This window comes from Carassius gibelio, chromosome A18 (assembly GCF_023724105.1).
Source record: "Carassius gibelio isolate Cgi1373 ecotype wild population from Czech Republic chromosome A18, carGib1.2-hapl.c, whole genome shotgun sequence".
Taxonomy (NCBI): domain Eukaryota; kingdom Metazoa; phylum Chordata; class Actinopteri; order Cypriniformes; family Cyprinidae; genus Carassius; species Carassius gibelio.
In genome coordinates, this window is record NC_068388.1 from 1,873,389 (window position 1) to 1,897,204 (window position 23,816).

The window sequence follows — 23,816 nt, forward strand, 5'->3', positions numbered from 1 at the left end:
GTATTTCATGCGTAGGCAACACGTATTTAATATTATTTATTTATCGGCACTGCACAACATGGTAAAGTCATTTATATATTTTTTAATAGCTTCTTAAAATACTATATTACTCCGATATTATATCCAATATTGTTTAACACGTTAAATACATGTTGTTTACACGTGAAAAATCAGCGGGTATTTAACATGTATTTCATGTTGAAATACACGTGAAATACACGTGAAGTACACGTTAAAAATCAGTTTGAAGAGGTCAATTTCATTGGCTGCTGAGGACTTGGGTCAAACCACTTCTGTGAGCTTAGAGGGGTGTACCATTCATAGACAGGCAACCACCATTTAACATGCTATAGATCAGCTTATTCAGCCTTATTATTTAGTCTTTTTTCTTTTCTGTTTTGTATAGCCTATAGAAATAATATATTTAAGTTTCAGTTTTATGAAATATTTATTTTTTAATAAATATTAATTAAAATTTTGTGGTGATAGTATAACGTTTATAAAAGTTACAGTATTTTGTAATGAAACAGGACTTTTTGTTTAGCTCTTGACTCACCGAAGTATACTATATATAGTGTCCCTTCTTTAATTTTTCAGTAGTGTGATAACTTTAAATATGTTGTCAGTACTATTAAAATAACATTAAATTGAATGGTATTTAGGAGATTATGGTTTTTGCATGACTTAATTCGCATTCAGCTAGACAACCCTGTCGTAGCTGTTATCATAGCCTAGGCTTTTTATTAAAAAAGAAAACAGCAAGGGACCATGGAAAAAGAATGTTGCAGGTGTATTTTTTATGGTATTATTATTTTTTATTTTTTGCAGCGGGGCAACTCAAGAATGTTGGGCACACAAATACTGTGGCTCTTTTGCCCCATGGCCAAGATGGCCAAGCCAACATCAAAGTTAGTTCACTAACTTTTAATTCTAGTTATTATTATTATTCTTCTGAGCCAAATTTTAAACACTATCTCCTCCTAGAGCTTTCAAGCTAGAACCACCAAACTCGGGTCAGACCTTCAGACTGGTCTGACTCGGGTTGCTATATCTTTTCTAACTGATTCTGCTTATGGTTTTCGTAAACCAGACTACCAAAACCACCTTAAATCCCATAGACTTTCATTGCGGGGGTACAAACTTTTGAAAAATAAGGCTTATAATATATTTAAGCTGTCTACTACCAGGGCAAACCTTAAAAACTCTCTACTGAGAATACAGCTAAAACCAGCCTAAGCTGATCAGTTGTTTTGGCTAGTCTCCCAAACTGGTTTTTAAGTGGTTTTGACCACTCTCACGCTGGTCTTAGCTGGGTTTTAGCTGGTTTTTACTGAATCCACTGTTTTTAGCTGGTTTTTGCCAGATTCGCATAGAAACATGCTAACAACATGCTAGTTACTCACTAATCAGACTAGAAACATACTTCTAACAAGTTTTAAAGTGGTTTTGGCCACTGTCACGCTGGCCTTAGCTGGTCTTAGCTGGTTTTAGGTGGTTTTCTTTACTGAATCAACTGGTTTTAGCTAGATTATCATAGAAACATGTTAATACCATGTTAGTAACTTGCTAATCAGACTAGAAACATACTTCTAACATGGTTTAAAGTGGTTTTGGCCACTGTCAAGCTGGCTTTAGCTGGTCTTAGCTGGTTTTAGGTGGTTTTCTTTAATGAATCAACTGGTTTTAGCTAGATTATCATAAAAACATATTAACAACATGTTAGTAACTTGATAATCAGACTAGAAACATACTTCTAACATGGTTTAAAGTGGTTTTGGCCACTGTCAAGCTGGCTTTAGCTGGTCTTAGCTGGTTTTAGGTGGTTTTCTTTACTGAATCAACTGGTTTTAACTAGATTATCATAGAAACATGTTAATAACATGCTAGTAACTTGCTAATCAGACTAGAAACATACTTCTAACATGGTTTAAAGTGGTTTTGGCCACTGTCAAGCTGGTCTTAGCTGGTTTCTAACTGAATCAACTGGTTTTAGCTCGATTATCATAGAAACATGTTAACAACATGTTAGTAACTTGATAATCATGTCAAAAACATGCTTTTAACATGGTTTTAAAGTAGTTTTGGCCACTGTCACGCTGGTCTTAGCTGGTTTCTAACTGAATCAACTGGTTTTACCTGGATTAGCATATAAACATGTTAGTCACTTGCTAGCCATGCTAGCCACATGCTAGTCACATTTTAATCATGCTAGCAACATGCTAGTTGTATACTAATCATTCTAAAAACATGCTAGAGACATACTAGCAACATGCTAATCATGCTACAAACATGCTAACGACATGCTAGTCACTTGCTAATCATGTTAATAAAATGCTAGCAACATGAAAATCATGCTAGAGACATGCTAGCCACATGCTTATCATGCTACTAAAATGTTAACAACATGCTAATCATGCTACAAACATGCTAGCAACATGCTAATCATGCTAGCAAAATGTTAGCGACATGCTAGCAACATGCTAATCATGCTACAAACATGCTAGAGACATGCTAGCCAAATGCTAATCATGCTAGAAACATGTTAGCAACATGCTAATCATGCTACAAACATGCTAGCAACATGCTAATCATGCTAGCAAAAAGTTAGCGACATGCTAGCAACATGCTAATCATGCTAGAGACATGCTAGCCACATGCTAATCATGCTACTAAAATGTTAACAACATGCTAATCATGCTACAAACATGCTAGCAACATGCTTATCATGCTAGCAAAATGCTAGCAACATGCTAATCATGCTAGAAACATGCTAACAACATGCTAGAGACATGCTAGCCACATGCTAATCATGCTAGAAACATGTTAGCAACATGCTAATCATGCTACAAACATGCTAGCAACATGCTAATCATGCTAGCAAAATATTACCGACATGCTAGCAACATGCTAATCATGCTAGAAACATGCTAACAACATGCTAGCAACATGCTAATCATGCTAGAAACATGCTAACAACATGCTAGCCACATGCTAATCATGCTAGAAACATGCTAACAACATGCTAATCATGCTACAAAAATGCTAGCAACATGCTAGCAACATGCTAATCATTCTAGAAACATGTTAGCAAAATGCTAATAATGCTACAAACATGCTAGCGACATGCTAGCAACATGCTAATCATGCTACAAACATATTAGCAACATGCTAATCATGCTAACAAAATGCTAGCAAAATGCTAATCATGCTACAAACATGCTAGTGGAATGCTAGCAACATGCTAATCATGCTAGCAAAATGCTAGCAAAATGCTAATCATGCTACAAACATGCTAACGACATGCTAGTCACTTGCTAATCATGTTAATAAAATGCTAGCAACATGAAAATCATGCTAGAAACATGTTAGCCACATGCTAATAATGCTACTAAAATGTTAACAACATGCTAATCATGCTACAAACATGCTAGCAACATGCTAATCATGCTAGCAAAATGTTAGCGACATACTAGCAACATGCTAATCATGCTCGAAACATGCTAACAACATGCTAGCCACATGCTAATCATGCTAGAAACATGTTAGCAACATGCTAATCATGCTACAAACATGCTAGCAACATGCTAATCATGCTAGCAAAATGTTAGCGACATGCTAGCAACATGCTAATCATGCTAGAAACATGCTAGTCACATGCTAGAAACATGCTAGCAAAATGCTAATCATGCTAAAATCATGCTCTCAACATGCTAGAAACATGTTAACAACTTTGCTAATCATGCTAACGACATGGTAGTCACTTGCTTATAATGCTAGTAATATGTTAATCACTTTCTTTTTTAAACTTCTTAACTTTTCAAACTTTTACATTTTTCTAACTTTCTGGCCAGGCTTTTTCAAGCCAACTTAAAGTTTGAAAACAAACTTTACTATCTAGTTATTATTATTATTATGTATGAAATAAATAATATTTTTATTTTAATTGTAATATTTTTGCCTTTTTTCGCTATTCAGAAAAATACATAAAATATCAAAAAGATATATAAAAAAATCTAGCATTAAAACATTAAATATGAAACTTTTTAAATAATAATCCTTTTGAGAACTGAGAGCACTAGAGATTCCCTCTTTAATGCAAGGTTTTCTCTTTGAGAAACATGTTTTAGTATGTGTGTTTAACTCAAAGTCTCAAAGTTTAGCCGAATGACCCACTCTGGAATGTCATCAGTCAATGATTCACAATATTAATGCATATTTATGCCTGAGTCATGGCCTAAAACACACACACACATCTTACATAACTCCAGTGCATTATCCTGCAGTGCAAACATGACCCCTAGTTAGGTGCCATGTATCAGATTCGAGGGGATCACAGTGATCCAGCATCTAGGACATTGTTACGTGAACATAAAACTGGTTAAGTGGTTTCACAACGGGACAGAGATTGAACCTGCAACCTTCAGTCATTAGTTCAGAGCAATAACCACTGAATTACCTCACAGTGATAGCATGCCACATGATAATCTTTGTCCATGGACACCACCCGTATGGTCTCTTCTGAACCCTACAAACACAGACACAGCTAGTCAACCTCCGTCAGGACGTTCCTCCAGCATTACACCAATGCAACTCAGTCTTAAACATTAGGAGCTCGTACCTGCGCTGGGAGGATGGGCTGGTTACACGAGGCACATTTAGGAGCAAAAACCCTAGAGAGATAAAACAGAAACACCTTGGTTATGCTGGTGCACATCCAAACCAGAGCGTAACAGGTCATGCATGAAAAATATGTAACAAAACGGTGCAAACTACTCACGTGTGGTAGTCTTTCACACAGTAGATGTTGTTCTCCACATCCACGGTGAAAGGAACACCGTCCAGACCCTCTTTACAAACCACACAGCGGAAACAGCCCGGATGATACGACTTACCCAGAGCCTGCAGGATCTACAACACACACACACACACAGGTGAGATGCTGTGAACTAACACCAAGCTAATGAGACACAATAACATAATTTCACTAATAATAGACACAGATTTTAGAGATGGTGCAGCTTTGATGGTTGCATGTTTATTTCGAATGGTAAAACTGAATCACAAGAGTCTTTCCTCAAAATTCACGAGAGATTCTTCCTCTTCTGTAAAACGAGAGAGAAAGCACCAAATGTCTCTTACCATCTCCATGATGAGGTGACCGCACACAAAGCATTTCTCTGCCGTCTGCTGGAACCCGGAAAACTGCGGAAGAAAAACAGCACAGATCGGATCATAAGCTCAGGTTTCTCTGCAAACGTTTGACTACCGTTCAATATTATTATATATATTTTTTAATTTATAATGCTCAACATGTCTGCATTTATTTGGTCAAAGAATACAGTATAAAAAAATAATATTTTTACAATTTAAAAGATCTGTTTTCTAGGTAAATATATTGTAAAATGTAATTTATTTCTGTGATGCTCCGCTGTATTTTCAGCATCATTCCTCCAGTCTTCAGTGTCACATGATCTTCAGAAATCTGCTCAAGGAACATTTCAGCTTTTGGTCAATTTAATGCGTCTTCGATTAATAAAAGTACTGACTTCTTCCAAATGCAATTCACAGAGGAATCACAGATACACTTTTCTGCACATTCACAGTGCTCTAGGCGAAATAAATAAATGAATAATATTTTATAAATATTAATTATAATAAAATGTTTAAATGACAGCATGTCACACTGCTTCACGTTTCACATCAACAGCCCAAAATCAAACGCTACATACTTAAACACGACTGTATTCTCGTAATTTAATAACTTTATAATCAAAATTTGATTAATGTTGAGAATTAATAAATGCAGCAAATTTCCTAACATTTTAATATCGCACAATAATGACTTTAATCTCAAGATGGATTTATTTTTTTATTATTTCTTTGCCCTAATCCTCTTCTGTAATAAATAAACTAACTAAATAATATTCTATGATATAAAATAATTATACAGTATAATATAACATGATATCATACTGCTGGTCCACTTTGCAAATGCAAAAATTATGCAATTTCAAACCCTTGCACCAGTAATGAAGCAGCATTAACCTGTTGAATACTGAGTCTCAAGGTGGCGCCGGCGCGCTCTCTCTCTCTGAGAGCTTCAGTAGGGTCTTACAGGGGTCTTTAGACGAGCATCTGATTAAACACAGACGTGATTATCAACATGACTCCTGAGAGGATCAGATTAAAGCGCCGCATGCTATGAGAGCGGCTCTGTATGAGGAGACGTTCCTGTTTCGAGGAAGACTTCAGAGACTTTAATAGTGGCATCTTAAGAACAGAAACGACCCTGAGGCGAGCCATCTGTGCAGGAGAAGGGTTTTGACCTGGTTACCAGGGTGACAAGGGTTTGGAGCACAGCTATTAGAGTAAAGATGATCTCAAACATGCACTCAATGGAAACGAGAGGCCAAGGCCACACAAGATCCTCGGATTCTATTGGAGAAACCAAAGGCTACATTTTAACAGCGTGGAACTTTCCGTACTGATGACATCACGGCCTGCCCGAGCACTCTTTTTAGTGCTGGTGCTTGTTTGTGGAGCGAGGGTCAGCAGGTGGGGTTGGGCGGGACTGATCAATACCAGGAAACCCCCACCCATCTGCCGGACCCCCATCGGCCTGTTCCTCAGCCAGACACGTCGACAGAAGTGCAGCTTGGGGTCATTAAGTAGCCGACCAATATGTGTTTATTTTTTTTTTCAGTCGATGATACCAGTGCAGATATATATGCTAGTTGGCTAATAGCTAAAATACATTTATTTTAAATGTTATATATTATCTAAAAATGACAAAAACTAAAACAAACAAAACTAATAATGTTTAAATAACATTGTAATTAATATTATAATAAATATAAAAAATATTTAAAACTATATATATATATATATATATATATATATATATATATATATATATATATATATATATATAAAGTAACATTTTATAAAATAATAATAATAGTAAATATTTTTTTATAAATTAAGAAATACGAAAAAGTTAAACATTATAATCAAATAGTAAATAAATAGTAAATAAAATAATATAATACATTTTCTAACGCAAATACATAACAAATAAATATACATACACACACACACACACACACACAGCCACACACATATGTATAGTGTGTGTAAATAATTCAGGAGAAATGTAAATATCTAAAAAATTATATTAGTGAATACAAATATTTAAATAATACTATATATAAAATGTATATATTAAACAAATTATAATAATATAACAATAAATAAAAATACAATAAAAAAATACAACTCTGAAATGCCGAATAATGACCAGTTATATATTTCGAAATAAAATAAAATAAAATAAATACAGTTAATTGTCCTCGAGTTGGCCAATATTTCCTTTGTCTCTACTATGAAAGTCCAGTTATAATAATATTAAAATGACAATAATATTTGACAGAAGCAGATTTCACACCGGAAGTGTGTGTGTGTGTGTGTGTGCGTTTAGCTTTAAGCTGAAAAGGATCACACTGGAGTGAATTAGGGAGGTGGGCGGAGCTACAGCATCTGTTCTCCCAAGAGAACTAGACATCCATCTATCCACTACTGAGCACTAATCGATATAACCCCAGTCTCCACCTCCCTCTTAGGAAGCGTTAAATCAAATGAAGCACGACAGCTACTTTGTTGAGATCCTGCAGCTGGTGAAACTCTAACTTACAGCACGACTCCAAACGTCACGTGAGGACAGGATCTACAGAACGAGTCTATAACAGCAGATCATTAGAAAGGTTTTAATGGACTCATGCTTCACACTGGGTTGGAATTACTGTAATTATGAGATCCTAAGCCGCTCATATGCTCAGGCTCAAAAATTCAGAGTTTCTATAACAACACTTTTGCCCAAAAATGTGGTAAAAAAAAATTAGGTTTTGTTGACAATGACAGGAAAACATGTTTAATCACTACATTAAATTATCTCTACATGTGCTTGCAAGATATTAAAGAACAAAGCACATCAATAAACAACATTTCACAGTGACATATCAAACAATGCATGTGAACTTTAGGGCTGCACAATTAATCAAATTTCCAATTGTGATTACAATTATGAACGCCACAATTATTACGATTAATCACGATTAATCATTCAAAGTGCACTTATGTTATTCTGAGCGCTTGTGTTTTTTTCGTTCTTTCTACAGGCCTTCTTAAAGGTTTTTCCATTGTTTCAGTTTTTATAATACCATGCATATTTTTACTTTTAAAGAAGAAACCTTGTATAGTTGATATTTGGGCCTACTATATAAAAGCAATAAAAGTTCAAGCTTGTTTATCTTCATATTAAAAATATGATTGCTTCAAACAATGGAATAAACATCGTTCAATGTAAACTGTGATCATTTTTATTAATTCAATTAAATTAATTTAATGAATTCATCATTTAATTAATAATTTCAAGGGAATAATCAACAATTATGATTTTTATTTGGGATCAGTATGATTTATTTATAGAAAATATTACTTTTATTCAACAAAAGTGCATTAAGTGAGAGTAAAGACATTTATAATGTTACAAAATAAAAATAAAATGTAGCACACTGTTTAAAACATTGATAATAATCAGAAAAGTTTCTTGGGGAAATATTATTCTGATTTCTGAAGATCATGTGACACTGAAGACTGGAGGAATGATGCTGAAAATACAGCTGTGCATCACAGAAATAAATTACACTTTACAATATATTCACATAGAAAACAGCTGGATCAAATTGTAATAATATTTCAAATTTTTACTGCATTTTTGATCAAATAAATGCAGCCTCGTTGAGCAGAAAAGAGAAAAATCTGGCATCATGTAAGTGCATCATAAGTTTAAATTTAACTCTCACACTCACCAGGAAGTCTTCCTCACAGTAAACCTTTCCATTAACATTATAGAAAGCCTTTCCTCGTAGCCTCCGTCCTGAAGAGGGAAAAAAGATCAAATTATGATACCACATCGTACGTTTCATTTTATATACTACACAAAATGTTGCAGAAGAAACTCCATGTGTCTTCATGCTGTGTGTTTGCAAACATCAGACAAGCAATTATTTTTAATTGACAACATCAAGTGACTGAAAGGATGAGATGTGTTTCATCTCGGATGCGTGGTAAGTGAACAGCTGTGTTCATTCCCACGACTTCAGACACCTGACCAACGCATGTGTAACACACACAGAAACACTTCAAAACTCAGATCTGACTGGTGCTCTTTACAGCGTTTCCTACAATCAGGAGGCACTGGTTTATACCAGCCTAAAAACGATGGGTTAGAAGGAGACAGAATCATAGAATCCATTCATTAAAATGAAGTTTACTATACAGCATGGACACAGAAACACTTCAAAGTGTTCCTATAGCTCAAGTGGTAGAGCATTGCGTTAACAAAAGTGATAAAAGTGTCTGTATGCATAAATGCATAAATGCAAAGCATGGAATGTCATTGGCCAAACTTTAGTAAATCAAAGCAGATCAGTACATCTTTATAAAATCGCAATATGGACTAGTGTCAATGAATATTAAACCACAAAAAGATTTAAATATGCATCGTGCATGTTCTGCTTTTTTTCTACACTGTGTTTTTAGCTCAGTTTCCAGAACTGCTCTGAGAGTCACTTTTATGAGCATTTTTACATTTCATGTCAGAAAAATTGCAAAATAAAAGTTCGGGTTAACTTGAAGAAATTATGACAAATATATAAGTATTGTCCAACATAATTTCAATAAAACATTATTCAAAAAACAGTTAACCTATGTTGTGCAGCAATTTATTTACTACAAAATTTTTAATTCTAAAAAGGTTTTATTAGTTTTTATTTGATTAAAATATAAATTCATGTTTTATGCCTTCAAAACAGAAACATTAAAATAGATAACGCAGGGGGGAAAAACATTTCATAGGTCCCTATTTTTGCAAGAAAAAAATGATTACGCTTTTTTATGATTTCAATATAATAATACATTTTGATAGATTTTTTTTATTTAATTAAACCATTAAAATGTTATGCAGAAAAAATAAAACGGAAAACAGAATTTGGTAAAAATAATAATAATAATAATAATGAATTTGAGAATAAAATATAATGCATTTCATTCCAGGGCCCTAAAGTTTTGTTAAATTGTATGCTTCATTATGTCAATTAATTCAACATGCTTTATGAAGAATTACATTTAATGCAAATGATAAAACATAACAGAAATATTAAAAGGAAAAAAAAACTGAGTCCAGAAAATGTAAACAGAAGAATTTGCACTAAAAGTTTGGGGAAAATCAAAAATGAAATACCCACGTTTCTTAGAACCAGGATGTACTGTACAGGTTTGTACCAGCCTGAAAACAAAATGCTAACTGTTACTGTATACATATGCTTTCCATTGATGTATGGTTTATTAGGACAAGACAATATTTGGCTGAGATACAACTATTTGAAAATCTGGAATCAGAGAGTGCAAAAAAAAAAAGATGTCCAATGCATATGACTAATCACAACTTCATGGAACATGATCTTTACTTAATATCCTAATGATTTTTGGCATAAAGGAAAATGTATTAATTTTGACCCATACAATGCATTTTTGGCTATTGCTACAAATATAGCCCAGAGACTTCAGACTTAATTACATCTAAAAGAGCCAAGCAACACACCTGCAGTTATGCACCATCAAGAACCAGTCGAAATGTCCTCAGTAAATGCAATTAAAAGGTGCGACCGATAAAGATTTGCAATGGCAATGTAAGAGGAGGATGTTTGTAGACGTGAGTAAACACAACAAAAGACGCCGAGATCACTAGATGAGATTTCTAGAGCTGACAAATGTCTGGGGAGGGCCAGATTCCCAACACAAAAACACAGAGAGAGAGAGTCTGAGTAAACGGGGACATTCTTTGGGCCTGAGGTCACCGGCTGGTCCCAATGCCCCCCTCCTCCACCCCCCGAAAACACACAGAGAGAGAGAAGAGGGGGGCGAGATTCCTCCAGCCTTTGTCAAAGACAGCAACCACCATCAACTACATTTACACTGAAAAACTGCTCATATGCAGCAAACTTTAAAGACGACGAGCTTTGCATGCATAGGAAGTGCTGTTCAATTTATCACTGAACTGAAATGTTCAATCACTTCAATCGTGAATGAAAAAAAAATGCATTAATTTTTTACAAATCCGACGTACATGTCATTTTAACCTCACCCTTTTCTTTATTTAAAGGCTGAAATGTGAGGTTTACCGTTTTAGGAAACGTCTTCAAACTTTATTTGAACATTTCGTACATGTCATTACATAAACTGTTCAATCCATAGATCAGTTTCAATGTCACTGTTTTAGTGTTTATGCAAACAAAAAAATATTTTATTTGTTGTTTGATGATTTTGAATATAAAACTTGGTGAAACGATTTATGTGTCAGAACATCTCCAGCACATTTTAACAATCCAGTGATAATTATTAATCGCGATAGAGGAAACGTTCATATGGTTTCATCTCTAATATAAAACACTATATTTTCTGTTTTATTTTCTTGCATTGAACTGGTTAAATGGCTGAGGAAGTGAAGGCAAATCTTTCTCTATTTCGACCAATGTAATTTTTCTTCTTTGGGAAAGACATAGAAACCAATCACAGATTTTACATTTTTTTTTACAAAAAATTACATTTGTAGTTGTTTCGGTTCACATGCATAGAAGTTTACCCAACTGTGTGCTTCTGAGAAGCCCGGAAATGTAAAAAGGGTCCATTAAACGCAATTTATTAATTATTTTGTTTGGTATTTTCTCACTCACATGCATCTCTTCTGCTCCGCTATTCTCAGAAGAGTGTGTGGGCAGTTTGTTTTCCACGGTCTGCTGTGTTAAATGCTTCTCTGATTTGGTTTTTACTCTTGAACGCATGTTTCCCATGAAGCTTCAGTCCTCTAGGAGGTCACACTAATTCTGAGTGCTGGTTTACTGGAATGAAAACATGCTGAGGAACCACTTAAGAGTTCTTGAGAAAAAATGAGAAATGGTGACGTGGCTTCGAACTGAAACAAAAGAAGTTTAAGCTGAAGTACTAAACTTTCTCCAACTAAAACATGAACATAAAAATAGAGTACAAATAGAATTATATAATATAAAACAACAGCCGAGAGAAACACTGAGTGCAGCACGAGAGCATTTAAACAGAGAAAATATCACATGCTCGTCACAATAATAGAATATGATTTAAAACAAGACAAGATATTTAGATATGACGGAGAAGTAGAAAAAAAGAAATGAACGGCGACAGAATGACAGACAGATTAAAAAAATGACAAATGTTCTTGTGCGGTGAGAACAAAGACTATGTGTTTTTTGCTGACGCTGTGAGAAACACACACACACACACACACACACACACACACACACACACACACACACCACAGTGAGAGAACAAGCATTTCTTTATCATCTGCAGGTGGGTTCACCCCAATGCATGATGGGATGCTGGAGGTGATGAGTCACTCAAATGGTGTACAGTATGTACATGCTCGGGAATTCACATCTAGACTGTATTCAGTGTGTGTGTGTGTGTGTGTATTACCGTAAAGAGGGGGATTTTATTCTGTGGTTCAGAGCATGTGCAGGCCTGCTGCTCACACACACACTCTTCTAACCCCCCAACCGTACTGACTGCAAAGTGGACAATCAACATAGTGAAAACGAAAGAGACGAATCAGTTCAAATGAATATAAAGAATTATTTCCAACAGTTCTCTCTAAACGAAAGCTAAAAACAATATGAAGCATTGTGCAAATAGAAACATATCACCTGAGGGAAAGAGAAGAAAGGAGTGAGCGAAACATCATATTGATTCTCTCTCTCTCTGTGTGTGTGTGTGTGTGTGTGTCTCGGCCGAGGCCCGCGGGATGCTCAGGGCACACACACACTCACCTTTATAATTGTCACACAGTGTTTGTGATGCTGTGAGTGTGTGTTTATGAGAACAGGAGTGTGTTTGTCCATGTCATGACTGATACGGTGCTGGGACAGTGAGACGAGACACACACATGCAGAGAGAGAGAGACAGACGGAGAGAGAGAGAGAGAGAGAGAATACATGAGTGCATCCCTCTCGAGCTCAATTACACACAGAGACAGACACAAACACAACCAGAAGAGCTTCCAGAACTCAGTCTCTCACAGATAGACAGATATTCAGATAAAAAGATAGAACAAACGATGAAGAGAGTGAGGGATAGACAGAACAGCAGATAAAAACAGAGTAATATAACAAAGGATAGGACAAACAATAGAAAGATAGATAACAACAGATAGAATGAGCGAGGGATAGAAGGATACAACAACAGAATGAACGATAGATAGACAGAATGGCAGACAGAGGGAATGCTAGATATAATTTATGATGGAAGATGGAATGATAGACAGATGGAGCAAACAATAGAAAAAGATAGAATAAATGATAGAGTGGTAAAATGAATGATATAATGAAAGACAGAACTAATGATAGAACGAGAGATAGAAATAATGATAGAATTAACAGACAGATAGACAGATAGATAGATAGATAGATAGATAGATAGATAGATAGAAGTACAGAATGAGCAATAGAACTGCGTGAAACAATGTCTCAGTTATGAGATTAGTTATTACTTTTCTTTTTTTTTTCTTCTTTTTTTTATTTCATGGCAAAAACAAGTTTTATTGACTTACTACTTTTTAGTTAAGAAGTATCTGATCTTATGGTTCATCATGCTAAATAAATAATATAAATAGTAAATAAATAAATAATATATATTTGTAAAAATGTATATTTTAAAATTGCATTTTGAAATTGAAATTAAGTCATTAAATCAAGTCAAAAATAGCCATTGGTAGATGGTTATGTAATGTGCAAAACATCTTTGGGTTGAAAATCATCCAAAAATAACGATATGATATATATATATATATATATCATCAAAATTAAGATTTTGCTCATACATTCCCCACCAAAACTACATTTAAGAAAGCTTCTCTCGCTGAACCGGTCTTTTCTGGAAGCTCTGAAGAAACACGTGGTTTCTGTTCCACCTCCTCCTCTCTTAAAACATTACAGCGGCTCATGATTGTGCTGAAGTACTTAAGATCAACCACAGCAGATTCTTCATCAGATGATCCAAACATCCACAAAAACCCTCCAACCTCACGCTGAAAAGCTCCTGTGAACTTCAAGAACCCATTATGCTCTTAAAAGAGTCTTCCAGTTCCTCCCAGACCGCATCCGGTTTACCGGCCCGCTTTCTTTCGCCAAACAATACGTGTTCGGCGAACGGCTAGCATTACGTGTAAATTATCTGCACTGATTGTAAAGCGTGAGGAAACAGTATCTGTGCAGAGGGGAAGAGAGAACGAAAGAGAGAAAGCTGAACAGCAGTCGTGTTGTGATTTCTCTCTCTCTCTCTTTCTCTCGCTTACAGAGGAAACAGAAGAACCGAGGACGCGTCAGGTGACGGAGCATATTCTCATTAAATGCACAATTCTCTCATTTTAGATGCATATTTATAAAACAAAAAGCATAATTCTGTCATTCCAGATGCATAATTCCCATTAAATGCATGGTTTTTCCATTCTAAATGCATCATTTTAATTCTTGTGCATCTAAAATCGGACATTATATTTCAAGAATAGTCAAGAATCTTCCATTAAATAAACAGCACATCCATTTTAGATGCATAATTATAATACCTGTGCATCTAAAGATTAGATTCGCCCATTTTAGATGCAAAATTCTCATTAAATGCACAAATTACCCTAATTTAAACACATGATTGCATTAAGTGCACATTAAGTGCCCATTTTAGATGCATAATTCTCTTTAATTTTACAATACTCTATTTTTAGATGCACAATTCAGATTGAGTGCACAATTTTTTATTTTACTATTAAATAATAATTAATTAATTTTTTGTGTTGAACCAAAAGACCAAATGGACTTCTTTTGATAGCAAAGACACAAAATAACATGCTTCAGACATGCAAAACACAACAGTGCATCAGCAGAGGTCCATTTGTTCTTTCAGCATGTTTCTAAATAGAATGACAAATGTAAATAATTATGCATTATGCATTTAATTAGTGTGTGTGGATCCTCACCGCAGGAGCAGCAGGTGAAGCAGTTCGTATGATACAGGTTCCCCATCGCCTGACACGCTTGACTCGCTCCATACACACCTTTACCACACTTTACACAGATACCTGGAACAGGACAGACACACAGACATCAAGCAAAGAGTGCTAACATATTATCTTGAATACATGTGAATGTATTAAAAACATGTATTCAAACTAATTCAGGTTTGTTTGTTTGTTTTTTAATAGCTCCACCATATGGCATTGTACTTACCTTGGCATTAAAAGTTAAGAAATGAACATTGCTCTATGTATGATTTGCATTCTGAACATATTTGTGCATGCATAAATGGACAGGATTAAACATAAATCACACAAAATCAATAAATAAATGTTACATAAAGCTTACACCACCACACATAACATAACACATCACAAACACATCACTCTTCTGATGCAGAATTCAGTGTTTCAGGAAAATTCTAATCTCAAAACGGATGTCGTTCAGCCTTTAACGATTTAAGAAAACCTCGCTTAAAAGCTCAACTAACATGACATCCATTTGTAGAACAGCAACACTCATCAGATAAGCTCTCTGTGACTTAATGGTTAACTCATCAAGATAATTATAGCATCATCAAGAGGGAATTTCGTGTACCACGATCCGGTGATTCTGATCTAATCGTGTCTGGAAAAGTCCCGGCAGGGGCTCGCTTTATCTACATCGCTTACGGCTGAGAGGTGTGGTGTATAAACCTCCAAAACTATGAACTAAATCATCCTCTAGACACCGCAGGAACTGGAGAGGTCAAATGTAAGGCTGCACAAATGTTGCAGAAATCATAATCAAGAATATATTGGTGAATACTGAGATCATGATTATTTAACACTAATTACTAGTTGACTTTGGATTGCATTTACTGAACTTTTAAAACTTGTCTTTTTAACAGTGAACAGTCCTGAACTTCAAAATTACAATGAAAATAAACGTTACAAAAAAAAATAATAATAATAATAATATAATTCAATATAATATAAATATGAAACAATAAAAAAGTTAAAATAATACAAATGTAAATATAAACAATAATAAACAATATAAATATTTTTTAATAATAAAAAACATAAAAAAGATACGAAAAGTATTATCTAAAAATAATAAACAAAAATAAACTACAAATAATTTTAATAAAAAAATATACATATAAAAATAATACAAAAACATACAAAATAAATATAAAATATAAACCTTATAATATAAATATATATAATATAAAATATAAATAATAAACAAATAATATAAATATAAAACAAACAATGTGAAATTATAAATAATATCAATATAAAATAATAAATAAAATAAAAATATATAAATCATTTATAAAATATACAACAAAAAATATAAAACATAAACAATATAAAAGAATAAACAAAAATAAAAGTATAAATTATATATAATTAAAAAATAAGCTAAAATAATATAACAAATAATATTATAATACATGAAAATAATATAACAAATAAGTAAGATAAATTTTGCTGTTATTGTGCTTAGCTTTAAAAGAACAGGTGTTCTGGTTTTATAACACGAAACAAAACAAGAGCATCTCTGTGGCACAACAACTACTTTCTTGATGATCATTTTGCGAGTCAAAACAGTACTTAAACCTAAAATGTGATTAATAACCCAGCCCTAGCAGCAAGTCAATATTAACAGTACTAGTCTTTCAAGTCATTGGTTTTTCATTCAGTTATCACTGTCCATCTTTACCACACATCGTTTTTTATTAGCAGCATGAAACCAATAGAGTTTGGATTTTCAATAGTTGGATAAAAGCCTGACAAATCCTCCAGCAAAGCCACACGTGATGTAAAAATACTCACTGACCTGTCATATAAAGGACTGCATTCTACAGAGCATTGCTTTTTGTTGTGAAATTGCTCAATTTAAAACATGAAGCAACCTTTAAAGCAACACTTACTTGCTCACCTTGACAGATGAAAAACAAGTTTTTTTAATGTTAGTGTTAGAAGCAGCTAATTCAGTGGTGATTAATTAACACGATCAGACAGATCACATGCATTAATTTTTATTACACAGCAGTTCAAACAAATCAGTGTTTTTTTAGTTATTATTAATATTCTGAATACGTCTTTATTTTTCATATTTTCTGTTATAACTTTAGAAATTTTATTATTTTTATTTGTTATATATAAGTATTATATTATATATTCTTTTTTTTTGTGTGTGTGTACATCAAATTGAACTAAATGAAAATAAGAAATGGTGCTTTCAATTAACAAATTTTTTTTTTTATAAGGTTTTAGTTTGGGCTAAATGCCCAAGTCATATTTTACCCTAAAACCAAAAGATTAAACATTTTATAAAGAAAACGAAAATTGTTTTTACATTTACCATGCATTTAGCAGACGCTTTTATCCAAACCGACTTCCACTGCATTCAATCTAAACATTTTAGTCATGCATTCCCTGTTAATAGACACTATATACAAAAATGAATATTAATATTTAAATTGAACAGTAAAATTTGTGCCCAGACAGGATCAGTTTGATTTCTGTTTTACAACATCTGGATGGGATGGGGAAAGGCCTTAAACCAGGCTTAATTTTCAATTTCTTATGTTTTTCTTTCATTTTTCGGGTGAAATATGACAAAGTCTACTCGCTTATTAAAGTAACAGCACACCTCTCCTCAACAAGTACAGTATGAGTTACACAGAGATGAATGCTTAGGGTTTTGTTCACAATCTCTAACCATATAGGATCAGAGATGCTGTAACATTTTGCAACAATTATCTCTTTTGAGATGCAAGACGCGAGTGCAATGGTCAAATGCATCTATCAGGCACATTAACACTGAAAAAACTTTGGAAAAGCAGTGTAGTGAAACCTGTAAAGAACTACTACTGTATTTTTATATATTTTATGTTTGCATGACGCTGATAGGCTGAAAGCTGTATTTATGCTCTTAATAATATATGTTTTAGTATTTTATATGAAGACATGTTGTGGTTATTACTTTGCATACTTGTTTTGCAAACATTTTAGTATTTTGTATTGGATGTGTTGTCTCTAAATCCTAATTTATTTGTTTGTTTATTTTATTGGATGTAACAAGTCATTTCTGATTATGTAAAGCACTTTGTACTGAAACTGAAAGGTGCTACATAAATGAAGTTCGTTAATAATAATAATTGAATTTTGAAATTGAATGGTCTTGACTTTTTGAGTCGACCTCTAAAACTGAATGTTTAAATTTTGGTTGAGAAATATTTAGCATTTTTCTTAGATTGTTTCTGAACTGGGTGTTTAAGAAAAGTGTGATTTCCTTTATGTTTCATACATCTTTGCCTTCATAATTCATGCATCTGCTAAGATATTTAACAAGTGTTTTTATTTTACATTCACACCATGTCAACCACTTCACGTGTGCTGTGCTTGCAATAGAACTCTTTCTTTAACCTTGCAAGCTTGCAATGACGAGATATGTTACTTGAACAGTGTTGTAGTTATCAAATGAAATCTTAAATCTGTCAAACATTCTGAAGAAAGTTGATAGCCATTGTTTGGGCCACCTCTTCATTTATGCAAAATCCAAAAGTACTGTCATGCAACTCAGCATTAAGAATCCAGATTATAAATGTACTGCACTTCTTTTTCACCAAATCAAAACGATGCACTTTTAGCAAAAAAGTCTCATTCTGTGTTTATTTTAAACCAGAGCCTGAATCCCGAATGCCTGTGTGGATACACAAAGGTCAGAGGTCGGCTGATTCAGAGCTATAGCAGATGCATGAAATATGAAGGAAATCACACTTTTCTTAAACACTCGGAAATAATCTAAGAAAAATGCAAAATATTTCTCATTCAAAATTTAGATATTCAGTTTCAGAGGTCGACTCAAAAAGTCAAGACCATTCAAATTCAAAATTCAATTTTTATTATTAATGAACTTCATTTATGTAGCACCTTTCAGTTTCAGTTCAAAGCGCTACCTTTCCTCTGCTGCAGCTCTCAAATCTCACAGAGCATGCACAAATATGGTGCATGGAGGCGTTTTGTAGGTTTAATGTCAATTATACCGACTTACATTGGTTATTGCATGTCACATGATTGCAAATGAGATGCAAGAGTTGCAGCACAGGGCAAGATCACACAATTCGGACTCTTTTTGTGTGAATACAGACTGCTTTTGTAGTGCAGTTCTGCCCTTTTAGGATGTTGACAGGAGCAAGAAGATTCTGATTCAGGTTTGGAACGACATGACGGTGAGGAAACGCTGACGGATTTTTCATTTTAACTTGAACTAACCCTTTAAGAGTGCAGAAAGACACATCACGAATACCCGGCGAGATTGATTTTAGGGGAGCTGTTGTCACGGTAACAGAGAAGGTTCGCTCTCTGGATCGCAGACTAATGCAGACTAAAGAGGGTTCGGCATGCAGGAAAAAAAAAAAAAAACATCACCTGCTCCTCGGAGGCAAAAACATACTCATACCTCCATCTCTAGACTTCCTGCAACTAAACCTGTGCAAATGTGTTTCCAGGCAGAAGCAGAAACAAAGCCTAGTTGCTACGGAGACACAAACGATGCAACAATGTAACACAGTCACAACAAACAATACTTAAAAAGACGAACATGTTGTTAAAGTCATACTTATTAATTGTGTTCACAAAGCAAGCTTTATTATTACTATTGCTCATACATAGAGTTAATGATTTGAACAAATCCCTAGCAGTGACATGAATGATTACGCAAAATTCTGTTCATTTTAATCAATATGTGAGTTTTAAAGGGAAAGTTCACCAAGAAATTAACATTCTGTCATCATTTACTCACGCTCAAGTTTTTCCAAACCTGTATGTGTTTCTTTAGTGCGCTGAACACAAAAGAAGATATTTTGAGGAATGTTGGTTATTAAACCGTTGACGGTAGCCATTGACTTACATGCATTTTTTTCTCCATACAATAGAAGTCAATGGCTACCGTCAACTGTTTAATAACCAACATTCCTCAAAATATCTTCTTTTGAGTTGGAACAACGTGACGGTGAATAAATACGATGACAGAACTTTTATTTTTGGGTGGGCTACTATACCTTTAAGGTTTAACGAGATTCGAAGGCACTTCATCTGCATTTCTCTTCCACTAAACCAATACTAGTCCCACCAAATCACAACTCAGGACTTCCCTAAGAAAAAAACCACATGCTCACATGCCTCTAAAGAACATTTCTGTTGACGTTCAGGCCTTGGAAGGACACTGGCAGGAAGTGGCGTTCAAACTGGGAGACAAAGTATGTACTCTCTGTAGACTTGCCTTTTTCCGTCCAGGTCCGAGCCAAAAACAAGCCCACTAAGAACCCTTTTTTTCTGCTCACCGACTACAATGTCCTTTTTGGGCAGTGCCAATTGGTATGCCAGCAGCCTTTGTTGTGATTGGTCTACCGCAGCTGCCCGGTGTGATTAAAACCAATCAGCAATCAGCTGGTTACAATGCAGAAAGAGTCAGTTACTGCAGCCAAAGTTTGTATTCATTTGGCGACGTGCACCAACCTACATACTTAAATCCCCTGAGTTGGGTGCAAAACAACACACTGACTAACCAACCAAACAAACATAAACTGTGATTATAAAACGGTTTCACCGAAACAATTGTCTTGTTTGCTGAAGGTGACTGCTACTGAGAAAAAGACTCACATTTGTCTCCTGAGCTTTGTCTCAAACTTCGCTCGCATCAAATTCTTCAGAGACTGAATAATCTGAGCTGCTTTATTTTATAGCTCTTATAGCTTTCTGGATGTCAACTGTTAACTCATTTGTGTCTGTTTTAATTAGAAGAAATACCCAAGATAATGTTCATCATTAAAGAAAACAACTCGGTGCCATTAAGTCTCCTTTTGAGAATTAAAACTGCACTTATGAATGAAATGAGACCGTGTCTTTAGTCTGTTATGTTGCAGCATGCCTTGTGAGATGATCCAGGTTTTGGGAATTTGGCGTCTTTTGCATGATGCCTTTGAATGGAAAAAAGTCTAGATGAATGATGCATTTAACCAGCTCAAAGATAAATAATCATAATGTGATTAAAGCAGACATATAGAGTGCTCAAGTATAAACCCTCTTGTCTAGAAAGCACACTGATTCATTTACGAAACATGATTTACACCTGTTTTCCCACACCCTAATGATACTTTAATGAGGCTGACACAAAGGCTGCTCTGTGCTGGCTCGGCTCTGGGGTGTTTGAGCGTGTCAAGGTGTGAATGTGACTTTTCCACCAAACAATTCTGGAAAAGTTGATTCAAGATCATGTTTTTGTGAAAGCAAAAAAAGTTGAAAAACAATGCTCTCTCCAATTAGGGAATGACTTGATGTCTCAATTACAAGAGAATCAAAAAGTGACCCTGGTTCTACTCACCAAAATATTCCTTTTTCATGTGTATTTCGAGCTCTTTCTCCAGCTCCAGGGTGAGGGCCTCCAGGCGCCGCTCCGCCTGACTGGGGCCGCTGTCCCGGGATGGAGTGACCTGGTACGGCAGCTTCAAGCGCTGCGCCCCGGTGCACATCTTCCCGTAGTTAAACGCGATATTGATGTCTGAGTTCTGCTGCTGCGGCTCCTCCAGCACGGGAAAGGTTTGGAGGTGGACGCGGTTGTTGTGGAGGCCGTTTGGCTCCGGGAAGTCCTGCAGCAGCGCGTCCTCCGGCAAACCGGGTCCCAGCATGGGGAGCTGGAGCTCGGGATACGCGCTCATGGATCCGCGGGAGCTCCGAGAGCTCCTGGAGCTGTGGCTGGAGATGCTCGAGCGGGGACTGACCACGCAGTTGGCCGCCACGGCGGGTCGTGCTTCCTGACAGCAGATGCTGGACCGGGGGCTGGTCACGGGGACGCCATGCACCGCGCCGCTCTCCGGCTCGTGGCTCCCAGCGGGCGTGAAGCGTGAGTCGGAGTAGCTGGAGCGCGGGCTCGTGGTGCTCGATCTGGGGCTGATGTGCCGCTGGTCGTAGCCCATGCTGATGCCGCTGGTTCGGTTGCTGCTCGGTTTGCTCCCGCAGTCGTAGCTGTTGAGGCTGGTTCTGGGGCTGGAGTGTTTGCTGGTGTCGCTGGCCGTGCTGGCGTAACTCGAGCGGGGGCTGATCACGCTGTTCCCCTCGCAGTACTTCTCCTGTCCGGGTGACACCAGGCTGGACCGCGGGCTGCTGATGCTCGACCTGGGGCTGGTGTGTTTGCTCTGGTCTTGCGATGAGTGGGACGAAGCCAAACTGGACCGGGGGCTCGTGGCCGGGAACCTGCCATCAGGGTTGGCCACGCATAAACTGTTGCTCCTCGCACCCGGACCGGGCACTTGTTTCCCCAGAATGAGCGCGTCGTAGGCGCATCCAGCGCTGTACCGGTGCGCCTGCACCTCCGCGTGCGTGTATCTCCGGAGACGCTCCGACGCGCCGCTGTAACACGGCAAGGCAACTTCAGATTTGGTGCAGTACGCATCAGGATCAGGATAAACCGCGTCTCTTGGCGGAGAACAGAAATCCAGAGGCACTGAGGCTCGGTTCCCGTTGACGGAGCGCACGGGTGCCGCGCCGTAGACTTTGTTCCCGGGCGTGGAGGAGCTGCCGTTCATTCGTTTAGATTTCTCCATGTCGGGGTTCGTCTCCCCGTACATCCCGTCCTGATAAACGTCATAAATAGAGAGGTTTTCCATAAGTTTGCTCGCTCTGCGTCCCGGATCTTCATATTCATCCATGGCGCGCGTGCGAGTTGAGGGACGCTGAACGCTGGTCAACTACAACACAAACTGCATTTTACACGGAAAAACGCCGCCTCAGGCGAACCATCGTTGCCTGTTCGCGCTTACTCAGTCCTTCCCCGTTATTCCGTCGCGATGCATGCTCCCCCCTGTCGATTTGTGACGATGCACTAGTCGTGACAAAGTTTCAACACAAGAGAACGTTTGTCAATTTCAGTTTTTGTAAAGTTGAAAGGTCTTTACAGTCAATGGCGCGCTGCGCGGAGGAATTTTCTCTCTTTGATTTTCCGTGATTGATCTCGCAAACTCGTTTCCAGCGAATCCAACTCGCCTATAATTCCCCCCGGTGATCCCGCAATAATCAACAGAAGATGCCGAGCGCGGAAACGGACGAGTATGCGCGTATCAAACGATTCATCCGGGACTCGTTTGTGTGAGAGGAATGCGCGGAGGGAGACGGGCTGCGCTGCGGCGCTCTGGAATGTGGTTAATGCCGGAGCGAAACAATGATAGAGAGAGAGCAGCTCAGCAAGGGGGAGCAGAATCCCGAAAAAAAGTCCTTTGGAGAGTCTATGTGTGTCCACTTTCATCCTGCGGGACAGATTAAAGATTTAACCACATAGACCAGCCCACAGAAAATAATTAAAAACTCAACTGAAAAACTTTAACCAACAACAAGCAACTTTCTATGCAACTTTATTATTGGGAGTATTAAATAAATACTCTTCTCCAAGTCTGCTTGTGAGATCTACCTGTCTTGTGTTTCCCAAGCTCATGCTTTAAAGACAGCAGGCCACTGAAGGTCTGTTGAATCTGGGGGAAGGGCAGATCCCAAACATCTCATTGTGCATCAGTGACAAAGGCTATTGTCACTTACTTACATTTCCATCACCATACAGTGTATTTTGACTATCGAGTCACTTTTAAAACATAAGATAGCGAAATATCAA

At 36.5% G+C, this 23,816-nt stretch overlaps 1 protein-coding gene across 2 annotated transcripts in view; it reads right to left on the reverse strand.

Moving 5' to 3' along the window:
• Positions 1-23,481, reverse strand: part of wtip (WT1 interacting protein) — a 46,641-nt gene extending 23,160 nt beyond the window's left edge. Inside the window, exons 1-7 of one of the 2 annotated variants that reach the window (XM_052531610.1) lie at positions 21,540-23,481; positions 15,122-15,223; positions 8,868-8,935; positions 5,140-5,202; positions 4,778-4,908; positions 4,619-4,670; positions 4,457-4,525 (exon numbers count right to left, since the gene is read on the reverse strand). In XM_052531610.1, the coding sequence (XP_052387570.1) occupies positions 4,457-4,525; positions 4,619-4,670; positions 4,778-4,908; positions 5,140-5,202; positions 8,868-8,935; positions 15,122-15,223; positions 21,540-22,863 (1,809 nt within the window). In that variant the 5' untranslated portion in view covers positions 22,864-23,481. The remainder of the gene's footprint in view (positions 1-4,456; positions 4,526-4,618; positions 4,671-4,777; positions 4,909-5,139; positions 5,203-8,867; positions 8,936-15,121; positions 15,224-21,539) is intronic. The other variant, XM_052531611.1, reaches the window with a different exon arrangement.
• Between the last annotated feature and the right edge of the window lie 335 nt (positions 23,482-23,816).